Genomic DNA, 27,587 nt, shown 5'->3' with positions numbered 1-27,587 from the left:
AACGTTTTTTATTTATTTTTGGGACAGAGAGAGACAGAGCATGAACGGGGGAGGGGCAGAGAGAGAGGGAGACACAGAATCGGAAACAGGCTCCAGGCTCCGAGCCATCAGCCCAGAGCCCGACGCGGGGCTCGAACTCACGGACCGCGAGATCGTGACCTGGCTGAAGTCGGACGCTTAACCGACTGCGCCACCCAGGCGCCCCACAAACATTTCTAAAGACAAGTGCTTAGTGCTTCCCCAAATAGCCCACTGCATCCTTAAATAACTCTGATTTTTAAAGTACCTACCTTATGAGGCTTAAATCTGTGTTCTAAAAGCTTCCAAGCCATGAGAAATCTAAGAGTGTAGGAATTAATGGTAAACAGCAGAAAAGTGGAACACATCCTATTTATTATAGTTTTCTTCAATTTTGCAAAAAATTCTTTTGTTTTATAGAACATTCATACTCGATATCACTATCTTTCTGCTAAAGGTCAAATCAAAGCCAAAGTGACACTAAATCTGAGATAATAGTCTTCTTCATATTTGCAGCCTTGTGCCTAGCATGTAAAAAGCACTAAAGATTTGCTTATTTAAATGAATGTTATCTTTCTTGTAACTATCAACAACAACAATCTAGCTAAAGATTTACCAGAAAATAATAACAATAAAATAAGAACTAGTCTATCATTGAGACTTACAGAGGCACCAAAAACAAACTGTGCTAAGAAAACCTGGAATCTGTTAATACTAATTTCATAACAGCAAAGTTTGTTAACACTAATTTAATGGTCCCAGGCTTTTTTCTTGCTAATACTGAACATCAACCAAAGCTTATATTGATGATAGCTATTACACATTTCCTCAGCCATCAGGATGAGAAGACCATACCTGGTTGGTGACATCTCTTTCCCATTACAGGCAGCACTGGAGCTCAGCCCAGATTCCAGCCCAACTGAAGAATCTCCTCCTTCCACTGGAAACTTCCTTGGCTGGGTCCCAAACCGAAAAGGCATAATTCACAGAACACCTAGATAGAAAGTTAAAATAATGGAGTGGGGGTGAGTTGTCTTCAAAAAGTTCTTTGGAGTCTTTAGTGTTATTATTTTGTCACAGTTATATAGAAACATGCTGAAAATGACGTTTTAAAATATCTTTAAAAGTATATAAATGCCATATTACACAACTCCTCCTTACTATAATTTTAAGTCTAGCAACAAATATAAAAAAGCCATTAGCTGGTAGAAGTGAACTGTGCCCTATGGCTAAATTACGGACGTCTATTTCTACTGTGTGGAAGGAAAAAAAAAGTTTGCTTGAAATGGCTGTTACAGTCAACAAGGTTGAGTCCCTACCATCACTCTCCACTGCCTCTCTGTCTACCTAAGCCCTTCTCTTCCTTTGAAGTATAGCCAAGCCTCCCATCCTCCATGACACCTTCCATCAACCCTCTTCCTGATGATCGTTCTTTCCCCTGCCTCTCTACATTTATAGCACCTTAGGTGAGAAAGTGCCTTGGAAGAGTTAGACTGACTATGTAACCCTAAGCAAGGGACTTGATCGAGTATGTTTCTCAAGGATAAATTGGGGATAATACTATCTACTTCCAGGGTAATCATGTGAATTAAATAAGGCAAAATGTAATTAAATGTAAAATGTAATTAAATTAGGCAAAATGTAAACCACATGTAAAATACAGTGCCTAACACATAGTGTTCAATAAATGTTAACTATTATTACCCAGCAGATGCTACTGAGCATTAGTAAATATTGTACACACACACACACACTCAATTTAACATAATGTATATGTGAGATATATGATAAATATGATACACGTACACAGAAACACACATATACACACACACTGTTCCCACTCCTTACTTGCTAGGACCAACTCATTCGTTAAGTCTGAATTTGCATTTCACTTTCTCAGGGAAGCCTTCCATAACCACTACATTATATAAGTTTTCACAGCACTCTGTAATTTTGTTTTGTAATAGGTATCACTCTAATTCAGGATTTCTCAACTATGACACTATGGACATTTGAGGCCAGATAGTTTTTTTGTTGGGGAGGGAAGGAGTTGGCCTGTGCTTTGTAGGATATTTTTGCAGCATCCAAGGCCTCCACCCACTACATGCCAACATCACCTTTCCCCAAAAGTTGTGACAATCAAAAATGTCTCCAGACATTACCAAATGTCCCCTGGTGGAGAAGGGGAAGAAATCACCCCATGCTGAGAACCAATGTCCTAATTTTTTGTCAATGTTTTTGCTTAATCATTGTCCACCGCCCCCCCATCCCTATTTCATGTCTGTCTTTGCCACCACTGACTGAATCCTTAATACCTAGAACAGCGGCTTGCACACAGTAGTTAGTAACTAACATAAATTTACATATGTTCAACAAAAGACAGGAAAAATGAAATATGTCTTATTATGGTTTCTTATGCCTAGAACAGTATTCTATGCCTAATAAGTATTTGTTATGGTAATAATAAAATTAAAGTTTAATAATTTGAATATTATGTGTAATGGTTTTTATAGACTCTGTGTTTCCTTTATCAAGGAAAAAAGTGGTATGCTCAATGACAAGTTAGTAAAACCACAGTAAAATCTATGGGTTAGTATATCTATCTAACTAACGTAGGTATGAAGTTTTAGCTAACTTGATCAAGAATACATAGACTTACCAAAATAGTCTGAGTCTGATTCTGCAGAGGTGAATAAATCAAATGCTTCTACTGACCTTCCATAGAAGACTGGAATTGCCAAAGGAATGATGATCAAATGTTCCAGTGACACCCAGAAATTATTACATCAGAAGATTCTTTCACATAGTTTCCTATCTGCTAAAGAATAGAATGTCACAATTCATACCTCCCGCAGCAAGCCGAAGCTTAGCTAAAGGTTGTCTCTAAAGTTTGACAGTCTTGTTCTTGTCACTGCCTTATTCTCCAACAATATGAAATATTTTAATCTATGAGTTTATGTATATTCTAAACCTACAGTCTAATCTGTACAAAATCATGAGACTCTTCTCACTTTATATCCCTTTTCCTCATTATCTTTATCTTCCAGTTTTTTCCTTAACTATTAACACAAACTAATCCAACCTATGTCCTCATCCCACACAAGAGGCCTCAAACTGCACCTTTACACATTTCTCTTTGGCTCTTCCTATGTGGGATTCTTTACATCCTCTCTCTCCCTAATGCCTAGACTACCTCTTCTATTTCCTCAAGAGCCTTGAAACTCCCAGATGACAGAAATAATGGCTCAATTTTCTCCCAATTGAGAAAATAAGAATACATCCTGTACTGTCCTGTTTTGTTCTCTGGACACTGAGGCTCTGTCCTCTGTTCATATCATCTTTGCCAAAGAAATGATGATCAAATGTCCCAGTGACACTCAGAAATGACAGAATTTTTTCATGTAGGTTCCTATCTGCTAAAGACTAAAATGTCTCAATTCATAGCCTCAGCAACAAGATGCAACTCATCTTCTGGACTACCCTCCCTCTCCCAATTTCCGTATCAACAGCTTACCTCACTGAATATAATACTCAAGTATAACTCTTAAGCCAGAACATTTCTCTTCAGCTAATCTTTTTTTGTTTTTCAGCATTCATAGTTGATGGCAAACTACTAAATGACATTAAGCATTTAAATTTTCTTTACTACCCACATTTTATACTATTTCCCACTGCTCTGTTTTCATATGATTTGTGTTATAGAGGTTGGCATTTTACATAACTAAGTTGATGTTAGACAAAATCTTACCTCTACTTCTTTTTCTTACCAGGGTGCTATCTGTGAATAGCTGATCACAATTTTCGCTTAGAGAAACCATTCAACTGACTGTGTCTTAGTCAGACAAACTGAAAAATTGCTGGCAATTGTTAGCTAATGTATCATGAGGACCTAAATATTTGATCCTTAGGATGGCAAAATTGTTTAATAGTTTACATTTTCTAGTAGAGGTGGCAGTAGAAAACCGATGGGTTTTGACATGATAATTAGGTTTGTATTTTAATACCATGTTAGCTCTGAGACTGTGAGCAAATCACTAAAAGTTTGCCTTAAAAAAAATGGTATTAATTTCTACATCATGGAGTTATTTTGAGGAATAAAAAAAAAATCCAACATGTAATAAAGTCGATGTCTGGGATACAAAATTCCATCAGCACATAACCTCTTGGTGCATAATTCTTGAAATCAGAGTGTTGAAACATTGATTTCACGTTTCAGTCATTGATATATTTTTAAGCTACAAAGTATCTGCATGTGAAACAATAAAAAATCCTTTAATTTACCACTATTTTTAGCTATTTGGCACAAGTTGTACCAAGTTTCTTTTTTTAGTATGGGTGATACAATGAAACAAACCAAACAGTGGTCTTAATGATGAAACTTTCTAGCGCTAGAGTAATATTCATCAGAAGACAAAATGAACTTGACTTTCCAGCAGATCTTCATAGAGAAATGGATGAATATGTGAAGTACCAGGGGGTGGGGGTGGTGGGAGATGGTGAAATCTCTACATACTCCTATTCCTCATAAGCCCAAGAGCAATAATAATCTTCCAGTCCTCAGAATATTGATTCAAGAGATGCAGGAAAGGAGTAATGCTTGAACTTAGCATATCCTAAGAAAATAGATCCACTACTAGAAAGAATTCATTCATACAACAAATATTTGCTACGAATCCACCACGAGCCAGGCATGTGCTAAGTGCTGAAGATAAACTATTGAGTCCAACAAACACAGTACCTATCCTAGTAAAGTTTACAGGTTAGGGTAGTAGAGTTTACAGGTTAGGGTAGGGTATGTCCTAGACGAGGCTATCAAACATAAATCTAAAGGATGAGAAGGCATTAACTAGCTGAAAATACAGTTGGAAATAAAGACATTGAGACAGTTGGGGTGGGGGCAAACAGGAAATAGCATGTACAAAAGTCATGGGCCAGTCGAGCGGACATCTGAAAATACGAAAGGCCAGCATAACCACAGCAGAGAAAATAAAAAAGAAATCATGTCAGAGAAATACGTAGAGGCTAAACCAACCAAGAACATGAACCCACTTAAAGATTTTAGACTTTAACTTATGAGCAAGGGAGCTCACAAAAGAATTTTAATTTCTCAGGAAACATACTAGGTTTCACTTATTTTTCTGTTAATTTTCTGGTTTCTATTTATCTGATTTCTTCTACAATCTATAGCATTTCCTTTTTTCTGTTTACTTTGGGCTTAATTTGGTTTTCTTTTTCTAGTTTCCTAAGATGGAAGCTCGGGCCATTGATTTGAGACCTACCTTCTCAATATAAGCATTTAATTCTATAAATTTCTATCAAAGCACTACTTTAGATTCTTTCCAAAAATTTTGAAATTTAGTATTTTCATTACCTTCTGTTAAAATTTGTCCTTTTGCTTTTTTCTTTGATCTGTAGGTTATTTAGAACTGTATTATTTGTTTTCAAATATTTGGAAATATTCTAGCTAGTTTTCTCTGATTTCTTACATTCCATTGTTGGCAGAGCACATTCTTCATATAACTGTAATTCTTTTAAATTTATAGAGACTTGCTTATGCTCAGAATTTGTACTATCATGGTAAATGTTCCAGCAGAATATGTTGTCATTGGGTGAGGTGTTCTATCCATGTAATTAGTTGGCTGACAGAGTTATTCAAGCCTTCTGTATTCTTACTGATTTTCTGTATTCTTCATCAATTAATGACATAGGATGTTGAAATCTCCAACTATAATTATGAATGTATCTGTTTCTCTTTTCTATTCTTCCAGTTTTTGCATCATATATTTTGAAGCTCTGATATTAGTTGCATAAATATTTAGTAGTGTTATGTCCTCCTGATAAACAGACAACTTTACTATTAAAAACTATCCTTCTTTATTTCTAGTAATAGTCTATGCTCTGAAATCCACTGTCTGAAATTTATATAGCTACTTTATATTCCTTAGTGTTAGTATAATTTATCTCTTCCTGTCTTTTTACTTTTAACCTATCTGGTCTTCTTTATAGTCAAAGTGGCTTTCTTATAAACAGTATACAGTTGAGTCTTGCTTTTTCTTATCTAGTCTAATGATCTCTGACTTTTATTTAAGGCGTTTCAATTATTGACATTTAGTGTGATAGATATCATTGAATTTTCTTGCCCTCTTGCTATTTGTGTTTTCATGCTGGTCTTCGTTCCTTTTCTCTTAGTCTGTTCTTTTGAAATAACTTAGTATATTTTGTGTATCTATTCTATCTCCATTATTGGCTTATTGCTTTACAACCCTTGGCTTTGATTTTCGTTACTTTAGAGTTCATAGTATACATTTTTAACTTTTAAGTTTGCCTTAAATAACATTATACCACTTCACATACACTAAAAGAAACTTACACTAAAAGAAACTCACACTGGGATGCCTGGATGCCTCAGCCGGTTAAGTGTTTGACTTTGGCTCAGGTCATTATCTCACACTTCATGAGTTCAAGCCCCACATTGGGCTCTCTGCTGAGCCTGCTTCAGATCCTCTGTCCCCTTCTCTCTCTGTCCCTCCCCTGCTCTCTCTCTCAAAATAAAATAAACTTTAAAAATTCTTTTTAAAAACAAACTCACATTGAAAGAATCATTTCCCCTTTCCTACCCTGTATTATTGCCATACATTCTACTTGTATATTCTATATTCTATATTATAAACCCTATAACACATATATTTATAAGTTTCTCTTTAAGCAACTATTTTTAAAGAAATTTTTAAAAACAAGAGAACTCTTTTATACGCACCCACATTTTCAGTGTTTTTATTCCCTTGAGTAGGTCCGGATTTCCATCCAACCTGATTACCCTTTTATCTGAATGAATGTTTTCATTTAACAGTTCTAGTCTACTAGTGATCAATTCATTCCATTTTTGTATGTTTTTACTTCATCTCCATTTTTTAAAGTTTATTTCTTTATTTTGGGAGAGAGAGAGAGAGAGAGAGAGAGTATGAGCAAATGGGGAAGGGTCAGAGAGAGAGGGAGAGAGAGAAATCCCAAGGAGGCTCCACACGGTCTGAGCAAAGCCCGACACGGGGCTCGAACTCATAAACTGTGAGATCATGACCTGAGCCAAAGTCAGATACTTAACTGACTAAGCCACACAGGCACCCCAATTCATCTCCATTTTTAAAAAAATTTTTTTAACATTTATTTATTATTGAAAGACAGAGAGAGACAGAGCACGAGCATAGGAGGGGCAGAGAGAGAGGGAGACACAGAATCTGAAGCAGGCTCCAGGCTCCAGCCACCAGCACAGAGCCTGACGTGGGGTTCAAACCTGCAAACCGCGAGATCATGACCTGAGTGGAAGTCAGACGCTTAACGGACTGAGCCACCCAGGTGCCCCTCATCTCCATTTTTGAACAGCATTTCATTCTCCATTTTGAACAGCTGAGTATAAAATCCTAAGTCAACAGTTTTGTTTTGTGACGCTTTTTATTTTTTTAAGTAGCTAAAGATTTTTGCTCAAGTTTTCTGACTTGCATTGTTTCCAAGAGTCTGCTTTTATTCTTAACTTTGTTCCTCTTTATGTAGTGTGTCTTTTTTCCTCTGAGTGCTTTTAATATTTTTCTTAGCCACTGATATTAATTTGATTATAATGTGCTTGGTGTGGCTTTATTCCTGTATCTAAAGTTTCATTGAGCTTCTTGGGTTTGTGGGTGCATAATTTTTATCACATGTGAAAAACTTTTCAGACATTATCTCTTCAAGTATGTTTTTGTTTCCTCCTTCTGGAACTCCAGTTACACAGCTGATATAAAGCTGTTTGAAATTGTCCCACAGTTCACCGATCCTTTTTTATTATCTTTTGATTCTGTTTCATTTTGGATAGTTTCTACTGTTAAATCTTTAAGTTCACTTAAATCTTTAAGTTCACTACTCTTTTCATTTGCAATGTCTATTCTGCTCTTAATTCCATCCAGTATATTTTTTCATTTTAGACACTGCATTTTTTAACTCTAGAAGTCTGACTTGGGTCTTTTATATTTGTGCCTTCTTAATCTTTTCATGCTTCCCTCTGCCTTTTTGAACATATGGAGTACATTTATGTTATTTTAAAGTCCTTGTCTACTAATTCCTTCATTTGTGCCATTTCTTGGTTTGTTTTTACTGATTCTTTTACATCATCTGGAGTGTGGTTTTCTACATCTTCGCAGATCTTGCAATTTTTCATTTGATGCAGACATTGTGAATTTTATGTTGTTGGATGCTGGATTTTATTTTTAGTCTTCTAAGCACTTTCAGGTTTTGATCTGGGACAATTATTTGGAAATAGCTTGGTCCTTTGAAGGCTTGATTTTGTGTTTTCCTAGGCTAAATCAGGACAGCCTTTCATCTATGGCTAATTTGTCTCTACTGCTGAGGCAGTTCCTTTACTGTACTCAACTCAATACCGCCAGATATTACAGGGTTCTTCCACTCAAGATGTTGGGAATGTAAACTAGTTCCACCCTTGTGTGTACTCCCAAAAATGTTCTGCCTGCTTCTTCCAGTGGTTCATTCCTCAGTATGGGTAGTTTCCCCACATGCACATACTGATCAGCACTCAGTTTAAGGCTCAGAGAAATTCCCTGAAGGTCTCCAGAGCTTTCTCTATACTCTCACTGCTCTCTTGCACTTTGCTCTGAAAATTCTAGCTGCCTTTGTCCCCCAGAATTTTCAATTCTGTCTCCCCAACTCAGGATGGCTGCTGGGCTGTGTGTGGGCTCTATTCATTAGAAAGAAGTCACTAGGTCCAGTCCAGACTCAAGCAGAGGGGATTACACAAAAACAGAGGGCAGAGATCATTAGGCACCATCTTAGAGGTCGCCTACCACAGAAGCTGTATTCTGTCATGTCTGAGAATGCTTGTAATGTACTTATGAATGTTGTTTATCAAATATTTCTAGCTTTCTATCTTCTGGAAATTGCAATTCCTGGCCCCCTCATGATTACTCAGAGCCCACATGACTAGTTTTGGTGGGTTAACAACAGCCATCAACTGCAGTGTAAGATCCTCTCTCTCTGCCACTAAAGCCAAGAATGTACGAATTCGTGGTAGCTCAGCAACCTGGGTGCCAGGGCGAGGAAAACGTAAAGCATAGTCACAGATACCTCCCAAAAGACATGGATCATGTGCCAAAAAAATAAACCTTTATTGTTTTACACGGCTGAGATTTAGGGATTAGTTGTTACCATAACTTAGCAAAATGTATCATGACTTCTACAGACTTAGGTCCACACTTAAGAACTGCCATAACAAAAATCTAAAATATGTCAGTAGGATAGTGATCAGGCAGCAGGTGACAAGGAAACTGTTACTGGAAGCTGAAAGGACAGTTATTTATGTTATTGGTGACAAATGTATTGGGAAAAAAAATCTTTGCAAAATTCCTGTGATAACCTAGAAGACAGATGAATTTGAATTCTAGGGGAAGAGGTGAGAACACAATGTTGGTAACACTTTGGTTGCTATGCTTATGCTTGACAAGTTATATGAAAGAGAGATGGGCTCAGAAATGCAGTGTGCCAACAGGACTAAAAATGAACAGAGCCTCCCAAATTCTAACTTTATTTAAGTCGCAACTGGGAAAATTAAGAGTCTAATTTTCTTGGAACACATTGTATGCCCCCTGAGAACTCTGTAATAGATGTTCGAAGTCGTCCAGTACTAAATGTACTCTACAGGAATCCAACAAATCCTGTTTTTTCTCCACCACTACCTACTTCTTTCTCTTGACTGGGTACCCAAAGAATTCTTTCATCCTGAAAACTGAGTGGCTTAACTAGGCTCTATCCTCGTGTTGACTGTCCGAAAGAAATTTTTCCATGGATCGTGGTATATCCTCTTTTTACCGAAGTATAATTAACATATCCTATTATATTGGTTTTAGATATTTCTATACATTACTCAGTATTCATCATTACCAGTGTACTCTATTTTTCTTATAATCCTTAATCCTGGTTTCTTTTAATCTACAGATTTTCTTTCCTCTATTATGTTTTATATCAGTAAGGACAATTTCTTCTTCCAGTTGCTGTGTTCTCTATTCAGGGGCACTTACTAATTTTATGTTGAGCTATCTTTGTCTCTTTCATAGATATTACCTTCTAAGAGCTCTAATACCTCCGTCCTTGCCTCAGCATTCTCGTGATTCTCTCAAACTTCTCATCTACATCAGTAATTTGATTTTCAGCTCTCTAGTCTGCTCCCTCATGCTTCTAATTCTTCTTTTCTAAAACTAGTTTTTCCACTTACAGCTAGAATTTGAAAGGTAACTCATATATTTTTTTTCACTGCGTTTGTATCAGAGGAGGTACACTAGAACTCCGCTAGAGCTGTGTACAGCTCTCTACATCCAACCCCCAGGATGGCCTGGGTTCTGCTTGCAATATCTATTGAGCTTGCTGAATAGCTTAAATGAGGTCTCAATCCAACTAATTAGGAATGCATTCAACTCCAGGATACGCTCAAATATATGACTTCTGTGTGGACTCCTGGAAACTATAAATCCTAGAAAGTTCTTCTGCTTATACATATGGTTGGTATATAAGGTTCTACCTTGATTCTTAAGCAGAATCGCCTGTTAGATGCTTTCCAGACTGAAGTTATAAATGAGACTTATTCGGACTGTTGTTGCTGTTGTTGTTGTTGTTAGGATTTTCTTAATTTAACTTGTTCCCATGTATGACCTCTGGGGAATAATGACTTAGACCTAACCACAGTATGAGAGATAGGGCTCTGAGAGGCCAGAATACCAGATGAGCTGGCACCATAACTCACTGGCATAGACCTACTTCCATCACTGCCAACAAACTGGACCAAACTTTGCAAATTCTGAAAGCCCCAGACTTTGGGAATTCAGCACCAAGACGTGAAGTGACGTGTTGGATGTTCTAGACTACACCTCCACCACTGACTCCATGCTCACCAATAAGCAGTTAAGAGTAAAATTCAGCAATTGCAAAACATTCTTGATTAAAGCATTTGTAGACAATATGAATTTCAGTAAAGAAGTGCTGGGGTTCCTCATTGAAATCTGGTCTAAATTGATCAATCAGAGTTCAGAGTATTGTTCAGTGTTTGACAATTTTCAGTACTTGGTAATTTTCAGGAATGCCTGATTTTTTTTAGTCTTCTTCCATCTAGTTTACATAAATCAAATGCCTAGTTTTAACTTCATCTCTTCCACCAGACTTCTATTGACTGATCTACATCCTCATTCACTGAATCCTTACAGTCAGCAACACACAGTATTTTTTTGTTAGTATTTCACGTGTGTCTTAAGATTATACGCTTCTTGGAGCTGGATCTATGCCTTGATTTCTTCTGAATATCCTAGAGGGGCTAGAAGTTAATGTTGGGGGGGCGCCTGGGTGGCTCAGTCGGTTAAGCGTCCAACTTCGGCTCAGGTCATGATCTCGCCGTCCGTGAGTGCGACCCCGCGTCGGGCTCTGTGCTGACAGCTCAGAGCCTGGAGCCTGTTTCAGATTCTGTGTCTCCCTCTCTCCCTGACCTTCCCGCATTCATGCTCTGTCTCTCTCTGTCTCAAAAAAAATGAATAAACGTTAATTAAAAAAAAAAAAATTTTTTTAAATAGAAGTTAATGCTGGAAGCACACAGCTTCAACGAACAGTGACTGGATCTCTGAAGCGTTTTGTCAAAGTGTATAAACAGCCTAGTTTTGGGTGTACCCTGACACGCCTATTTGGGGTTTCTTTGTGCTCATCTACACCGTTTTCTGTTGGAACAAAGAGCTTGTTGGCTAGACGCATTAAAGCAGAGTCCCAGGGTGTTGAGACTGAACAAAAACTAGACCTCTGGTAACCCATAAACAGTTTTAAAGACATACATTTTTAAATCCCACTCCAAAGCCTAGTTACCCGCCAGTTACCCGGCCTCTGGAGCTGCCGAAGCTCAAAGATGTTGGCAAGCAGTTAGGATCTACGGTCCGGAGGCCCAGTCGCTATGGTAACGGTGGGACGCAAGTGCACTTGCAAGGCCTTCTGACGGAAAAACTTAGCTTGAACCTACAGAAGAGCTTAGCGACAGCAGCGACTTGCGGCAGCAGCTTGACTTACGGCTGCCCGGGCCCTCAGGGAGCTCAGCTCGGGAGCCGGGCGGGGAGTACGAACGCGGCTGCTGGCTCCCGGGTGCTCTAGTCCGGACGCACAGCAGCATGACCCAGTCGGTGGTCGTACAGGGTAAGCTGCGCGGGAGGGTGGGCACCTTGTCGCCGCGCAGCCAACCGGCCTTGTTTTTCCTAATGGCTACTCTCTTTCCCTCCTTTCGCTGATCGCAGTCGGCCAGTGCGGAAACCAGATCGGCTGCTGCTTCTGGGATCTGGCGCTAAGGGAGCACGCCGCGGTCAACCAGGTACCGACCCACCCTCCCGGAGACCACCCGCCTGTTACCGATGCTCGCGCAACAAACAAGAATAAGCAACAAATAAGCAAATAAGCAAGAATCAGTCCATTTGACCTTTTATCTTACTGATAGATACTGATAGAGGTTGTATAGGGTCTTCTCAGGAAAACACGAACTGGTTTTTAAGCGTTTGGTGGCGTTAGACCCAGAACAAACGCTAGCCAAATACCTTAAGTCTTAAGTCTCCCTCCCTGATTCTTAGGGTCTCATTTTTATCGGGATTCTTTTGAAGAGCAATGCGATAGTATTTGGGGAAGTACTTTGTAAAATAGGTAACGTGTGTGGTATTATATTCCTGAATTTAGTCAACTTTAAAATGATCACCAGGAATCCAGAGAAAGCTCTCTTTTGATGCACCTGTTCTGCAGTCCTATGGGGCTCCTTTCTTTAGCGCCCTCAGCTAAACTTTATCCATAGATCCTACGGCATTTACCTTTTAGGGAGGAAGAAGTCTGAGCATTTTTTGATAACTTGCATTTTTGTTGTTGTTATCATAGACAAATACCAGCCATTACAGTATTGTGAGAATATTAAATCGAAAGGATTTCATTTGGGAAAGAAGCAAAACTTAATCAAATATATATATTTAATCAAATAACTTAATCAAATAAATATATTTTTTTCTTTTTAGAAAGGAATTTATGACGAGGCAATAAGCAGCTTCTTTAGAAATGTGGATACCAGGTAAGATGGGATTAAAGCCTGTCACATAGGATAATGATTCTTTTCATGTCATCAGATTGGGAGAGAATTCTTCAAAGGATAATAAAATAGTTGGTAACTATAAAGAAGTTGTCTGGGTTGTTTGTTAGTTTGTTTTTCTCAGTATTGAAAGCATTTTTTCCCATTATTATTCCCATATCATTAATATTTCTCATACTATTCTGCAGAGCAAGACAGCAGGTTTCCTTTTAAGACCATGTTAAGGAACAAAAGAACCTTTAGTGTGCCTTCTTTTAACATGACCTTGAAATAAAGTTTTACTGAAGGACTGCTGAAAATTTCCCTCAGTGTATCTTGTTAATGCATTCAGGAATGGCCAACTTTTGAAAGAAAAATGTATTTTTTTTTTTTTTTTACATTTCTGTGATATTTGTAGTCATTTGCTGTATAAGTAGAATGTGCTAAAAAGAAGGAAAGCAACTGTCAAATTACTTTTGTTTATTTTAATAAAGAATCTATATAACTATCTTTTATCTGAGAGAGTAATTTTGACATTCAAGGTGTGTCCGTAATGTTTAACATTTAATCATTAAGTGTGTGTGTTTTACTTAAACTGTGGTGGACTTGAACTGAAAAGTCTATAGTGAGTATCCATCTTTATCGTAATTCAATAAAAATTCTAGTTCTAGTTTGAATTAGTTTGTTGGGTATTTGAGGTAGTTATCTCCTAGAGAAAGCTAATGAATCCCCACTTCCCTGGTGAATTCCAGAGTCTGACCCTCAGGCTTGTAAACTTAGAAAACTTGTTGACATCTTGAGAATAAGTCCATTGCTCTCCAGCACAGGTCGGTAAACCAAACTCAAAGAGAACGGGAGATTAAAAAGCAGAAAGTCAATGTAGTCATTGACAGTAGGGACGGTAACTCCAGAGCACTAGATTTTCCTTTACTTTCAAAAGTGCATTCTCTTCTGTAGGAAATCTACCTGAAAAGCTAAATAGTAGAAAGTTGCTTGGTGACCATGGAATCAGGCCAAGGGAAGTTAGGTGTAGTACCTTAATGGCTGGTGTCATTTATTTTTATTATGTGGAAATATCTGCCATCTAGATTCCCCAGAACCTAGGAAACAAGAGTAGGACACTATAGGACACAGATATATATATATCTATATTCACTCCATGCATCTATATTCATGTTTATATGCCAAGCACCAACAGCATCTGGTCCTCTTTATCAGAAACACTTCCCAGCATACCTGCTTTTTATCTCAGAACTGGATTACACGGCCGGCCCTAACTACAAAGAAAGCCAGGGAAAAAAGTACCTCACTTTTTCAGCCTAATAGGAGGGTAGGGAAGGGAGAGGGAGAGGAATGGCATCTTTGCTGTTGCCTTTTGTGCCTGCCCCTCTAGGCCTATAAGTAGCTTTATTATATAAGTGGGAGTTAACTTTATTATCTAATAGCACTATTAGCCTTGGAAGATCTTATGACCTTTTCTCATTTTTTATCTTTCAGAGTGGTTGGTGATGGTGGCAATATTTCCAAGGGGAAAATTTGTTCTTTGAAAGCACGAGTAAGATCATATATATGCTTAGATTCTTTTATCACGTGTGTTTTTGAAAAAAACTATACTTTGGTAACTATCATGAATAAAATTTTAATTTGACTTCTCAAATTAAGAAAAGTTTTTACTGGAGTGCCTAGGTGGCTCACTCAGTTGAGCAACTGACCTCAGCTCAGGTCATAATCTTGTTGTGGTCTGTGAGTTTGAGCCCCGCATGTGTTGGGCTCTGTGCCGACAGCTTGGAGCCTGGAGCCTTCTTTGGATCCTGTGTGTCCCTCTCTGTCTGCCCCTCCCCTGCTCACACTCTGTCTCTCTCTCTCAAAAATGAAGAAACATGAAAAAAAAAAATTTTTTTTTAAAGTACTAAGTCACATTTTAATATAAATAAGCAGACATTTATGTCTACCTTAAACGTTAGGGGAAAATTTTTGTGCTTTAAATAAAAACACTGCATATTTAGCATTTTTTGTGTGTGAATGTTTCAGGGAAGAGCTACGTCTAGATAGATGATAACAAAAGGAATTTCCTTAACTCTAAGCCTGAAACATATATTAATGCAGGTTAATTTTTCATTTGAAGATAGTGGAAGATTTCTTTGCATCAGAATTACTATTCCCAATACAAAGCATGGATCCAGCCACGTTATAGTGAATACCACAACCATGTAAGACCTCTTGAACAAAAATGCTTCGAGTCAGTAGCCCATATTTAGTGTTAAACTCATTCCAGCAACACTTCTCTTCCGTGATTGTCTACAACAAACTGCTTTTTCCAGTTGGTGATAAGTTATTTTTATAACAAGAAAGGCAGTTTAGATGCTATGGGAGGAATTGTGACGCTTCTATCAAAACTGACTTCCAGAGGTGCTTGAATGTCACTTTGTATTTTGCATGTTGCTTTAAGGTAATTTAGGTAATCTCCCACAAATTATCTTAAGTCTGTTTTGGAACACTGCCATTATAAGCTGATTTTTTTCTCTTTGTAATCCTACACAACTTGTAGTACACTACAGTTTGCCCAGACAGTGAAGTGTCTCTTATGTGGTTGATTAGATGTTAAAGTCAACATTTAAGGTAAAAATTGCCTATCATCGTAAAATATCCTAGAAGACCCCTAAATTACCAGTAAATAGCCCTTTATAGTCCAGTATACATAAAGTGTATGCATATTGCTTGCTATATACAAAAGATTGCATTTGCAGTACATAATTATTGTGTAGTCTTTCTGATATACTACTGTGATATACTATTAAACAATTAGAAATATAATATTTCTGATATACTGTGTAAGATAATTTTTTAAATTGCTTGCTTATAGTAGCATCGTTAATTACAGTTTAATTCACAGAATTTAAATGGGCATAAATTACAACTTCACAACAGTTAGTATTCCATAAATACTGAACTTGACTGTCTCCTCTCAATGAGATAGTAGAGCATAGAGTTTGGTGGTTAAGAGTGAAGATTCTGCAGGTTTGAATCTTAGCTCTGTCACTTACTAGCTGGGCTAAAGTTATTTAACTTTCCTAGGCCTCAGTTTTTTTCATGTGTTAAGTGAGGGTAACTATAGTACCTACGCATAAGGTGAGGATCAAATGCAGAGCACTTAGAACAGTGCCATGTCATAAGCGCTTAACATTACGGGGTCACAAGCACTGAAGAAGCCCATAAACCAAGCCCTTTCTCTGTGACACTGAATCAAAGCTAATAGCTTTATAGTGTGCCCTAAGGTCATTTCATGTTTTTTTTTAGCTTTTTAATTTATTTATTTATTTCCCTTTTCACTCCTCTTCCTCAGCGTAGAAGATGTGGGAAGTACAAATATAATTCTACTGCCATCCCTGCTTACGTTTTGCTGTATTTTCCTCCAGTCTTTTCTATTTTTCTTTCCATAGTTAATTTTATATTTTATATTTTCATTTTCCTCTGAGGAATAGAGGTTATCTCCCATGTCAGTAATGTTTGTGGTAATGAATTAGGTTTTCTTGGGCGTAGGGGCCCTATTGTCATCTTTAACATTGATCCATTGCCTTCGTTCGCACATAATAATAAGTTTACTGATTTGAATTGGACAGTTTGGGGCTGTGATTCATGAAGAGCAGCATGGTTGCTCTAGTGAGCAAATATGCATTAATGTACCCTACATTTATTGAGAATTTTTTTCTAGTTAGGCACCTTTTAAATTTCTGAGACCTTGTTCTCAAAACATTTACAGTCACGTAGGCACATGAATAAAAGAATTGTTAGAAAATCAGTTGAGGGGATTATTCAGTTCCTTTTTTTCCCCCACATGGTATTTTGGAGTAGGAAAGGAGTTTAGAATCCATCTTTTAATTGTATTCCACCTCCTGAGGAGAGTGAAATTACTTTTTCATTCTTGTAACAGATTCTACATAAAGATTCAAATAAAGATTTGATTAAGCTTAAACTGTAAAAAGAACAATGCAACTTTTAGTTCATAAATTAATTTACAGAATAACTAGCTCTAAAGAAAAATATGCTAATTAAATTTTATTTCTCTTTCTCAGGCTGTCTTGATTGACATGGAGGAAGGGGTAGTAAATGAAATTCTGCAGGGACCGTTGAGAGATGTGTTTGATAGCAAGCAGCTCATCACTGATATTTCTGGCTCAGGGAATAATTGGTGAGAATGTGCTGTATGTAAAAATTGAATGTCCTCTGGAAAACAAAAGGAACAATCTTTCCTTCATTCTAATAGGTCCTAACATGAAAGCAAGATCTAACCTGCTATACCTACCTCTAGGCTTTTCAGCCCATCATCTTTTCCTTGATAAATGATGGTGTTTCTCAGTGCTGAAAAGCCACTTGTATCATAGTTCTTTCTCATTTTTTTTTTTAAGAAAAAAATCATGAAAAATTGATTTACCAAAGTCCTTGTTGTAAATTGATTCTTAAATAATACTAGGGGCACCTGGGTGGCTCAGTTGTTTAAGCATCCGACTTTGGCCTAGGTCATGATCTCGCGGTTTGTGTGTTCGAGCCCCACATCAGGCTCTGTGCTGACAGCTCAGAGCCTGGAGCCTATTTCAGATTCTGTGTCTCCCTTTCTCTCTCCGCCCCTCACCTACTCATGCTCGCTCGCTCTCTCTCTCTCTCTCTCTCTCTCTCTCAAAAATAAATAAGTTCTAAAAAAAAAAAATACTAGTGACAAAAGTTTAAGTATTTTTATAAACTCTTCTCTTACCTGTGTTATTTGACTCTATCAAGTTCTCAGTTGGTCAGATTTAATAGAATTGATAAGAGGTGCAAGCCAGAACCAGTGTCCCAGCATTTAGGCTCAGCCCAAGGCTGTTTAGCTCTTAAATATATAATGGTCTGATCTCCTTAATGGGGTAAAAAGCTTCAACAATGATCATTTAATAGTTTCCATTGAAACTGTTTTTGCTGTTTTTTAAAAATTAAGTAGCTCCTTATTATTTGCAAACCTAGTATTTGTTATTTTATCTATTTACAGGCAATCCCTCAAGATCCTAATGTGTAGTGATGTGTAATTACAGGGCATCTGGCTGGCTCTTTCAGAACAGTGTGCAATTCTTGATCGATGGGTCCTAAGGTTGAGCCCCATGTTGGGTGTAGAGATTACTTAAATAAATAAAAATTTAAAGCATGAATTTACATTTTGCGTTGTTAGAGTCTCATCTGGGGAGAACCAGTCACTAAATGAATCCATATGCCTACTTAACAGGCTTTCCACTAATTACTGTGTAATCTTTCTGTAATTTTGAGTTATACAACCTGACTATATGTTGTGGGAAAATCATTCATTCATTTTTTTAATCATTTAATCATTTTTAATGCATCAAAGTGCTACTTACAAATCTGATTAACCAAAAAAGCTTGCAGAGTCTTATAAGTATCAGTGTTCTTTTGTGTGCCAGTTTATCTAATAACACAACATGACTTATGTTTTCTCATATATTAAACCAATATGTTCAAAAGTCTTTATTTTTATTGTCATTCTAGTTGACTGTGTTCTGCTTTTTAATATGTAAAATTTACTGCAATCAGAATTTATTTTAAATGGAGATGAGAAACAGCTATGTAAATAAATTCTTATAATTATGCCTAAAGAAAAAAAAGAGAAGATAAATTTAGAAAACCATAGTTTAATAGCCATTGGTAATGCTCTATTTTGTCATGATATTTGAGGATTATAGATATATATGTTTGTTACATTTTCTACCTAGTGTCTTTGAAATATCATCATATAATTTATTGATACGAAACCAGAAGAATGTACTTAATACAGTAAAAATACTTTTTCAAGTTTTTCTATAATCTTTTCATTTGGATCAGAAATAATAAAATCTTGAAATAATAAATGCCAGGGTGATTTTGTGATTTATATCTTTTTTTTCAGGGCTGTGGGTCACAAAGTTTTTGGCAGGCTTTATCAAGAACAGATTTTAGAGAAACTCAGAAAGTCGGCAGAGCACTGTGATTGTTTACAGTGTTTTTTTATAATACATTCCATGGGAGGAGGTAAAGTTATTCACTCATTTCCCTATAATAATGTGAAAGTGTAAATTGGAACTCATTTTGCAAACTGAAGGATGTTTTCAGACCTATGCTTAATAAAGGTAGAACTTTTAACACTCTGTGTTTATGAGTATGTACATAACTGCTTTTTATTTTAGATTTTTGTCAGATTTTGTTCCTGTTATCATTTTTTTTAATTTAAGCCCTTTTAAGAGATAGTAGAACTGAATCTGAATTTTTTTTCTTCTACCTTTAGTTTCTTTTATAAAATTTCTGACTATATTTCAGTATATATGAGCTTTCTGGGAATGCTGACTTTCTCCTAAGGGTTTGTTTTTGCAATCTCATATCCTAACTAGAGCTAAGCATTTCTGGCTTAAAAATGTCCGTATTCTTCAACTACCTTCAGACCTTTCTTGTGTCCAATAAGAGACATAAATAAAAGAAATCCTTTTAGTCAGCTCCTTTAAATCTTTCCTTACATGGTAATTACCTTGACCTATAATAAATGATCTGCATTGCTTTCTTTTCCCTGGAAAGCCTGTTCCTTGCAAATGAAGTACTTTGCTCCTCTGTTCTATGAACTAGAAACATATTGTATTTTGCTAATTTCAAATAGGATTAGCGAGTTTTAAAAGAAAAATTTGCCATGCTATTTTTCTTCAAGCTGATATTAAGATTTTATATTCAACAGGTTATGTAAATTGATTTTTTCTACATATCTATTATGCAGTGTGATAGCATTTTAAAATTAAAGTTATAATTGCTATGTAAACCATGCCTTTAGAGGACCATTGTAATCACTGAATTAAGAAACAAATTTCTCTTCGTACTAGTATAATTAACCAAGTTTGGATCCGTTTTAAAAAAAAGAAACAATTTGATTTATATTTCATTATGGTGCCTTTTTAAATCCATCTTTTCAAAATCTCAGATTATACTTTATTCATAATTTACTGGCAAAAGTAAATAATAGTGAAGGTTAAAAATGGTCTCCTCTCTCACATCTAATTCCTAGTCTCTCTCCTCACAGGTAATTGAGTTTGCCAATGTCTGTCCTTCCAGATATTTTCTATGCCTGTTACGTATGTGTGTATATTTTTACATAAACAAGATCATGAGATGCTTATTACTCTGTAATTTTTTCCCTTTGTCTTTCCCGAATGTCTTTTAATATCATCTCTGTCTCATAGAATTCAATTGTGTTAATATAATAATTTTTAAAGTCTGTTTCTCATTAGTAGATGTTAAGTTTATGGTGTTCAGTTATTAAACACAGTCCTCAGTTGAATATCTGATACGTACATTTCTGCTCATTTGTGCCTCTATAGCTGTAGGTAATATTCCCAAAAGGAAAGTGGGACCAAAGAATATGTAAATTTTAAATTTTGATGCATGTTAATAAATACCTTGCCACATTATTTCACCGAACAATTTATACAAGTTTATTTCCCCACACTGTCACCAACACTGAGTATTAGAAGACCTGAATCTAACATATTCAAAATTGGATTGTTTTAATTTGGATGGCTTTGATTAGAAGAAAGGTTAAGCACGTTCATATCTATTCACCAATTGATTTATTATGAAGTACATGTTTACATACTTTCCCCATTTTTCTATTATTCATGGTTTTTTGGTTATTGATTTGTGAGACCTCTTTATGAAAGAAATTTAGTCCTTCATATGCATTGGAGATTTTTTTCTTAGTTTGCCTTTTTTATTTATGGGTTCTATATGTATATGTTTATATGGCTTTTAAAATATTTTAATGGAATTAAAACTGTCTTCTCTATAATGGCTCTGGTTTTTAACGTATGTTTCTACAAAAAAAAAAAAAAAACAACCATAAAATTCCAGGTTCCTCACAATTTTATTCTAAATCATTTGTGCTGAGTTTTGTTTTCTTTCTTTGCAATGTTAATCCTCAGGAACAGGGTCTGGACTTGGCACGTTTCTCTTAAAGGTGCTTGAGGACGAATTCCCAGAAGTATACAGATTTGTGACTTCAGTTTATCCTTCTGGTGAGGATGATGTCATAACCTCACCTTATAATAGCATCTTGGCAATGAAGGAACTTAATGAGCATGCAGACTGTGTGTTGCCCATTGACAACCAAGTAAGAAATGACATTGTAACTTATGGATATATCATGTATACATTCAGTCCTATGTTATGCATGTGTGTGCATATGAAACATTGTCTTCACCTTTCAGCTTTCCCACCTAAGAGGAAAAATAAGTTTAAATTGTTTTTCTTTCTCTTCCTTTTTTCCTGGTAGAATGTCATCTGTGTCCGCTCTTAATAGCTTGTCTCCCAATATTTTTCCTTTAAAAGTCTTTATTTGACATCATTAGCAAAATTGACCTCATGGTGAATTCTGGAAAGTTGGGTACAACTATAAAGCCAAAGAGTCTGGTTACTTCAAGTGCTGGGGCTTTGAAAAAGCAGCACCAGAAGCCCTTTGATGCGATGAACAACATTGTGGCAAATTTGCTGCTGAACCTAACCAGGTAATCGTATTGATGGTATACCTAAGGACAGTTTACAGACTTCACTTTGCTTCTGATGATGCTTGCAGTAGCATTTTTGTAGTAGAACTTTTTAGTTGTTCTAGGTCATAAGAGCTTCTCTTTATTTTATTTTGTCTAGTATTTTGAGATCTTGGAGTGACAGACCAGAATTGTAATTTCTACGTGTCCAAAGCAACATTTCCTCAGATACATTCTATAGAATATTAATGGGGATCAAATGAAAAAAATTGTCACAGAGACAGTTGAGAACTTGGTTAGATAAAAGTAAGCATGGTTGGTTTGTTTGTTTGGCTGTAGAATGTCTTCCATCTTTTATTTTTTTTTTTTAATTTTTTTTTTTCAACGTTTTTTATTTTATTTTTGGGACAGAGAGAGACAGAGCATGAACGGGGGAGGGTCAGAGAGAGAGGGAGACACAGAATCGGAAACAGGCTCCAGGCTCCAAGCCATCAGCCCAGAGCCTGACGCGGGGCTCGAACTCACGGACCGCGAGATCGTGACCTGGCTGAAGTCGGACGCTCAACCGACTGCGCCACCCAGGCGCCCCAATGTCTTCCATCTTTTAAACCAGCTAATGTTTACCTCTTCATTCATTAGCTGTCCAAAATTTCTCCTTGACTTCGATCTAGAAGATTGCTTTGCCCTTATTATATTCCAAATTATAGAGCACACTAAGCAGACTCTTAATGAATTTAGTAAAATTTATAGGATAATTAAATAATTATTGCCCTGTATGTGTTTAACTCCACCTAAAGTCCATTTTAAGTAAGATATTTTTGTGTATGTAACGTGCAGCATAACAGTGTGTTGGTTACACATCATATAATCCACAAATAAGAATTGCTATAGATGTTGTATGTTATATTTTAATTATCTTTATACATGATGTTCATGATACTAAATTTCACTAATACAGAAAAAAAAGAGCATATATTTCCTAACTGAAGAACAATGTACAAAAGGATTTAAAAGTGCCTGCTGAATCAATCAAGCTACATTCAAAGTATAAAATTTTTAAGTTAATTTTTTTTTCTCTTGCTTTAATGTTAATTTTTTAGCTCTGCAAGGTTTGAAGGGTCCCTTAATATGGATCTTAATGAAATCAGCATGAATTTAGTTCCTTTTCCTCAACTGCATTATCTTGTGTCAAGCCTAACACCTCTGTATACACTGGCAGATGTTAATATTCCTACCCGAAGGTAAAGTGTAGCAATTTTATTCCAGTTACTTGATAATTTGAATTACTTTTTTAAAAAAAATTGTTTTTCAGTTTGTAATAACTCTGGGTATTTCTTTATATCATTTATAATTGATGACAACCATTTTTTCATGATTTGAATTCTTTATTTACAGGTCATTGTTTAAAAAGTCAATATTAAGGGGCACCCGGGTGGTTCAGTTGGTTACGCCTTGGGCTCTTGACTTCAGCTCAGGTTACAGTTCGTGGGTTTGAGCCCCATATCTAGCTCTGTGCTGACAATGCAGATCCTGCTTGGGATTCTCTCTCTCTCTCTCTCTGCCCCTCCCCACTCATGTTCTCTGTCTCTCTGTCTCTCTCTCTCAAGATAAACTTTAAAAAGTCAATATTAAGCTATTTGGAATTAAATCTAAATTTTTAAGCTAACTAAATGAAGATACAGTTTTTATTGAAAAGGATTTAAGGGCTTTGAAGTCTGACATAGTAAGTCTAAATGCTATTTATGTCACTAGCTACAGGACCTTGGGCATGTGACAAACTTTCTTTCCATTTTTCTCATCTGTAAGTACGAGAATCAATGCACCTATCTCTTTTCCTTGTTGGCTATATTAAATAAGAGTATCTTTTAAAGCTATCACGGTCTAGCACCATAGAACTAGGCTTTCCAATATTATTGTTTATGGTAGCTGTTACCTATCATTTCCAGAACACCTTGTTTTGTAAGTGTGTGTCATGTATAAGCATAAAACTTAAGAGGCAACAAAAAAAATTAGTTGAAAAAAACTGTTAGCATATATGGTGATAATGAGCTTGAAAAGGTCCAACTGGCATCCACAGTTGAGAGTAAAGGTCCTGTCACACTCTGTAAGAGGATAGTATGTAAATTATAAAGTAAAAACTGGATTAAAGTTTTTATAGTTTTAAGTTTTGGCAAAATAACAACTCTACACTGTGGGAATGTCACAGTGATATTGATTAACTTTTATTTAAGCTGGTAACAAATAACCGGTTGTGCCAACTAATAGATCGGACTCTTTCTGCATAGGATACTGATGACCTTAAGTTAAGCAGCTTGCATAGTGTACAGAACATGGTGATCATTCATTAAATATTCACTGTTTTTATCAGCCCAATGTATTAAAAATTAGTGTATTTAAATAAAATGTGCATCATTAATGTGGACACAATGTAAATTCATACTAAACTATTATACATTAGTGATAATCCAGACATTTTTTACATTTAATTAAGTACAGCTATAAAGGAGAAAATGTTTGACTTGGTCCTTCAACCTGAATGTTTCAAAGCCAATTAAATTTCTTTTTAATCCTGCTTTTTGGCATATTTTGATAAAAAGAACACTATTTCAACAGTTTTTATTCATATAATCATAATTTGTTACAAAGGATTATTTTTAATTAAAATGTGTTTGTGAAAATGTATAAGGGACTTTAAAGATTTTAGACTCTTAAAGAGCTTGTCACATGTTCTTTCTATCTCTGTGTTTTTTTCTGCTGTACTGTATATATTTCATAGGCTGCCATATCAGCATATGAACACATTTATCCTTGAGTAAAGTAATAAAATGTTTTAAAATTGTACTATTAAGAGTCATAGTTTTAAAATTCTTTAATTTCTTATTAATAGTTTCTAAACAAATGAGAATGGTTTTTGTTGTACCTTTTATTAATAAATGTCATTTCTGTACCTAGTCCCATTTTTATCACATGAAAATAATGAGCACATCTGAGAAGTATGTGCATGTTTCTTGAAATCCCGTATTTCTAATGTAAATAAAGATAAGTATCCCAAACTTACAAAAAGCTCCTTACTAGTTCTTATATTTTGTGTCAGAAAATAAATGACGAGTAAGTGTGCTCGTTTTCTGTATGGTGGTTCTTAACCTTTTCTGGGTTTCCTTAACTCCATAAAAATGCCCAGAAGTACGTAACACACCAAAATTTTGAACACAGTAGCAAAAGATTTATGAATCCCCCATAGCACTCACCATTCCTTAAAGGAGTCTTCTGTTCTTGCTGTCACATAATCAAGACAGAATGTAAGCTCTATTAGAGTAGGAAGTTTTTGTTGTTGTTCACTGCTGGGTCTCTTGCACGTTAAATAGTGCCTGACACATAATAGGCATTCGCTAAATAACTGCTGAATGAGTAGGTAGCACAGTGCGATTTTTGCAGCACCCCCCAGACATTCTGCAGTTTCCGCATACAGAATCTTGGCTAGAGTTATCTAAGGAACCTAATCATATTTGTATTGAGGCAAGTGGGATTTGAGAACGAGACTGGGGGTATATTAAGGAAGGGCCTAGGATGCTGTGAATTGTTAGATATAAACTTGTTAGCACCTTTTTCTTCCTCTCTTTAAATGAAGGATAAAAGATGTCCTCTTTTTTCGTATTTTTCATCAAGATTGCTTTGAGAAAATGACAGCTGAAATTTAGAATGTATTTGTGTATGTATTTACCTGTAGATGATGATCCCTGCATTTTGTATGTATAAACATAGAAGTAATATTTAGTATAAACAGTGATTTTTTCATTGTTCTAGGTTGGATCAGATGTTTTCAGATGCCTTTAGTAAAGATCACCAGCTAATTCGGGCTGACCCCAAACATAGCCTCTACCTCGCCTGTGCCCTTATGGTTAGAGGAAATGTACAGGTTTCAGATCTTCGCAGAAATATTGAAAGGTTTGATTTTATATTTTCCTGATAATTTATGTGTACCACTTGTGACAATGTAGCATGGTAGTTCAGATGGCCTGTCTTCCAATTCTAGCATTTGCCACTTAACTAAAGCGTGACCTCGAGCAAACCACTTAGCCCCTCTTGGCCTTACTTTTTTTCAAATGTAAAACAAGAATAATAGTACAAAATTGTTATTTGTGAATAGTGAATGATACAGGAGATGTTTTATTTTCTTTTTTTATTTTCAATTTTTTTGAATGTTTATTTATTTTTGAGAGAACGCGCGCGCACACGCAAGCAGGGGAGGGGCAGAGAGAGGGCTAGACACAGAATGCGAAGTAGGCTCCAGGCTCTGAGCTGTCAGCAGAGCCCAGTGCGGGGCTCCAACTCACAAATTGCGAGATCATGACCGCAGCCAAAGTAGGACGCTTAACTGACTGAGCCACCCAGGTGCTCTAAGATGTCTTATTTTCTGAAAATGTTCAGAAAATTTAACTATTGTTGTTTTATTACCACCACCACCACTTCGTTGCTTCTAAGTTTATGTTTTACTATTTTTTGACCGTCTGTTTTTTAGGAAAACTACTCGATTGAATTACAAAGTAAAGAAAATTACAATATTTTCATTTCTTTTTCTTCCCCAGATTTTATGTCCTCCTAACTAAATGTCCCTTAGTTCACTGTCAGACTGTACCATGATACTGTTAATAGTAAAAAGTAGATAACTTTACCTTATATATTAAGCAATTAGAATGGTAATTACCATTAGTAATGTCCATTGCCATATATGGCAGATGTTTTCATTACCTTCATTCTCACCTTTGAGTTTTTGTATCTCAGATTAAAACCTTCTCTACAGTTTATCTCCTGGAATCAAGAAGGCTGGAAAACCAGCCTGTGTTCAGTACCTCCCGTGGGGCATTCCCATTCATTATTAGCTCTAGCAAATAACACATGCGTGAAGCCTACCTTCATGGAACTCAGAGAGCGATTCATGAGGCTCTACAAGAAAAAGGTAATTATCAGTACACTTTTGTAACTATGTGTTTTTATTTGGGCTATTTAAGATGTATTCTTGTGAGTTATACTGTTACAAATCAGGGGCACTCCTGACTACTGTATTCGTTGTACTCAGACTACCTAAATGAGAAATCTCCTGAGTTTATAGGATTTGAGTTCTCATTTCTCTCATAAAATTGAGTGAACTGTTATTTTAATAAAGTATATCTGTGTTTCGGGGCACCTGGGTGGCCCAGTCAGTTAAGTGTCCGACTTTGGCTCAGGTCATGATCTCACAGTTCATGGGTTTGAGCCCCACATTGGGCTCAGTGCTGACAGCTCAGAGCCTGGAGCCTGCTTTGGATTCTGTGTCTCCCTCCCTGCTCATGCTCGCTCGCTCTCGCTCGCTCTCTCTCTCTCTCTCTCTCAAAAATAAACCTAAAAAAAAAAAGAATATGTCTTAGGATAGTTACATTTGTATCAAGTTTCCTGAAAATGGTCAACATTATCCTTTGTTTGTAGGCTCATCTTCATCACTATCTACAAATTGAAGGGATGGAGGAAAGCTGTTTCATGGAAGCCGAGTCATCTTTATCTGCGCTCATAGAGGAATATAACCAACTGGACGCCACACGAAGCATGCCTGTGGAGGATTTACCTAGACTAAGCGTAGCTGTGTAAAACAGAACCCCAAAAGTACTTTTACTATTCTGAATTTCACATTTTTTGGTCACTTTATCTGTTTTCAGAACTTTTGTGATTCAGAAAGTCTAGTTTGCACTTTTCATATTAGAAAGCATTTTTGCCTTAAAAAAAAGAGTGGTTTTCCTTTCATCACAATTCGTGGGCGATACCAGTGTGTGACATTACTGAAAGTCCTAGTACCTTTGACCTCAAACATTTATCTTCAGAAAGTTCCCCTTTTCTGAAATTGAGAAAACAGAGTTCAACATTTTACTTTATTTAGAGTTTCTATATTCAGGCATTCA

The 27,587-nt window shown here is 36.3% G+C and overlaps 2 protein-coding genes across 7 annotated transcripts in view; one reads left to right on the top strand and one right to left on the bottom strand.

Annotated features, from left to right (window-relative positions):
• Positions 1 to 11,993, bottom strand: part of FAM229B (family with sequence similarity 229 member B) — a 12,930-nt gene extending 937 nt beyond the window's left edge. Inside the window, exons 1-3 of one of the 5 annotated variants that reach the window (XM_049652952.1) lie at positions 11,907 to 11,992; positions 2,734 to 2,836; positions 874 to 1,012 (exon numbers count right to left, since the gene is read on the bottom strand). In XM_049652952.1, the coding sequence (XP_049508909.1) occupies positions 874 to 998 (125 nt within the window). In that variant the 5' untranslated portion in view covers positions 999 to 1,012; positions 2,734 to 2,836; positions 11,907 to 11,992. Of the gene's footprint in view, positions 1 to 873; positions 1,013 to 2,677; positions 2,837 to 11,895 lie in introns of all 5 variants that reach the window. The other 4 variants (XM_049652949.1, XM_049652950.1, XM_049652951.1 and 1 more) reach the window with 4 other exon arrangements.
• A 105-nt stretch (positions 11,994 to 12,098) lies between these two features.
• On the top strand, positions 12,099 to 27,519 carry TUBE1 (tubulin epsilon 1). 2 transcript variants are annotated; one of them, XM_049652943.1, is made up of 12 exons: positions 12,099 to 12,216; positions 12,315 to 12,388; positions 13,071 to 13,123; positions 14,618 to 14,675; positions 17,194 to 17,309; positions 19,047 to 19,168; positions 21,097 to 21,284; positions 21,503 to 21,678; positions 22,758 to 22,898; positions 25,462 to 25,602; positions 26,440 to 26,614; positions 27,121 to 27,519. In XM_049652943.1, exons 1-12 carry the CDS (start codon positions 12,192 to 12,194, stop codon positions 27,277 to 27,279), a joined length of 1,428 nt encoding a protein of 475 aa, XP_049508900.1. In that variant the 5' UTR covers positions 12,099 to 12,191; the 3' UTR covers positions 27,280 to 27,519. The 2 variants fall into 2 exon arrangements, with proteins under 2 accessions (XP_049508900.1, XP_049508901.1); XM_049652944.1 differs by lacking the exon at positions 26,440 to 26,614.
• The last annotated feature ends 68 nt before the right edge of the window (positions 27,520 to 27,587 follow it).

Source organism: Panthera uncia, assembly GCF_023721935.1.
Source record: "Panthera uncia isolate 11264 chromosome B2 unlocalized genomic scaffold, Puncia_PCG_1.0 HiC_scaffold_24, whole genome shotgun sequence".
In the NCBI taxonomy this organism is placed as follows: Eukaryota; Metazoa; Chordata; class Mammalia; order Carnivora; family Felidae; genus Panthera; species Panthera uncia.
This window is presented reverse-complemented; position numbering and strand designations above follow the sequence as displayed.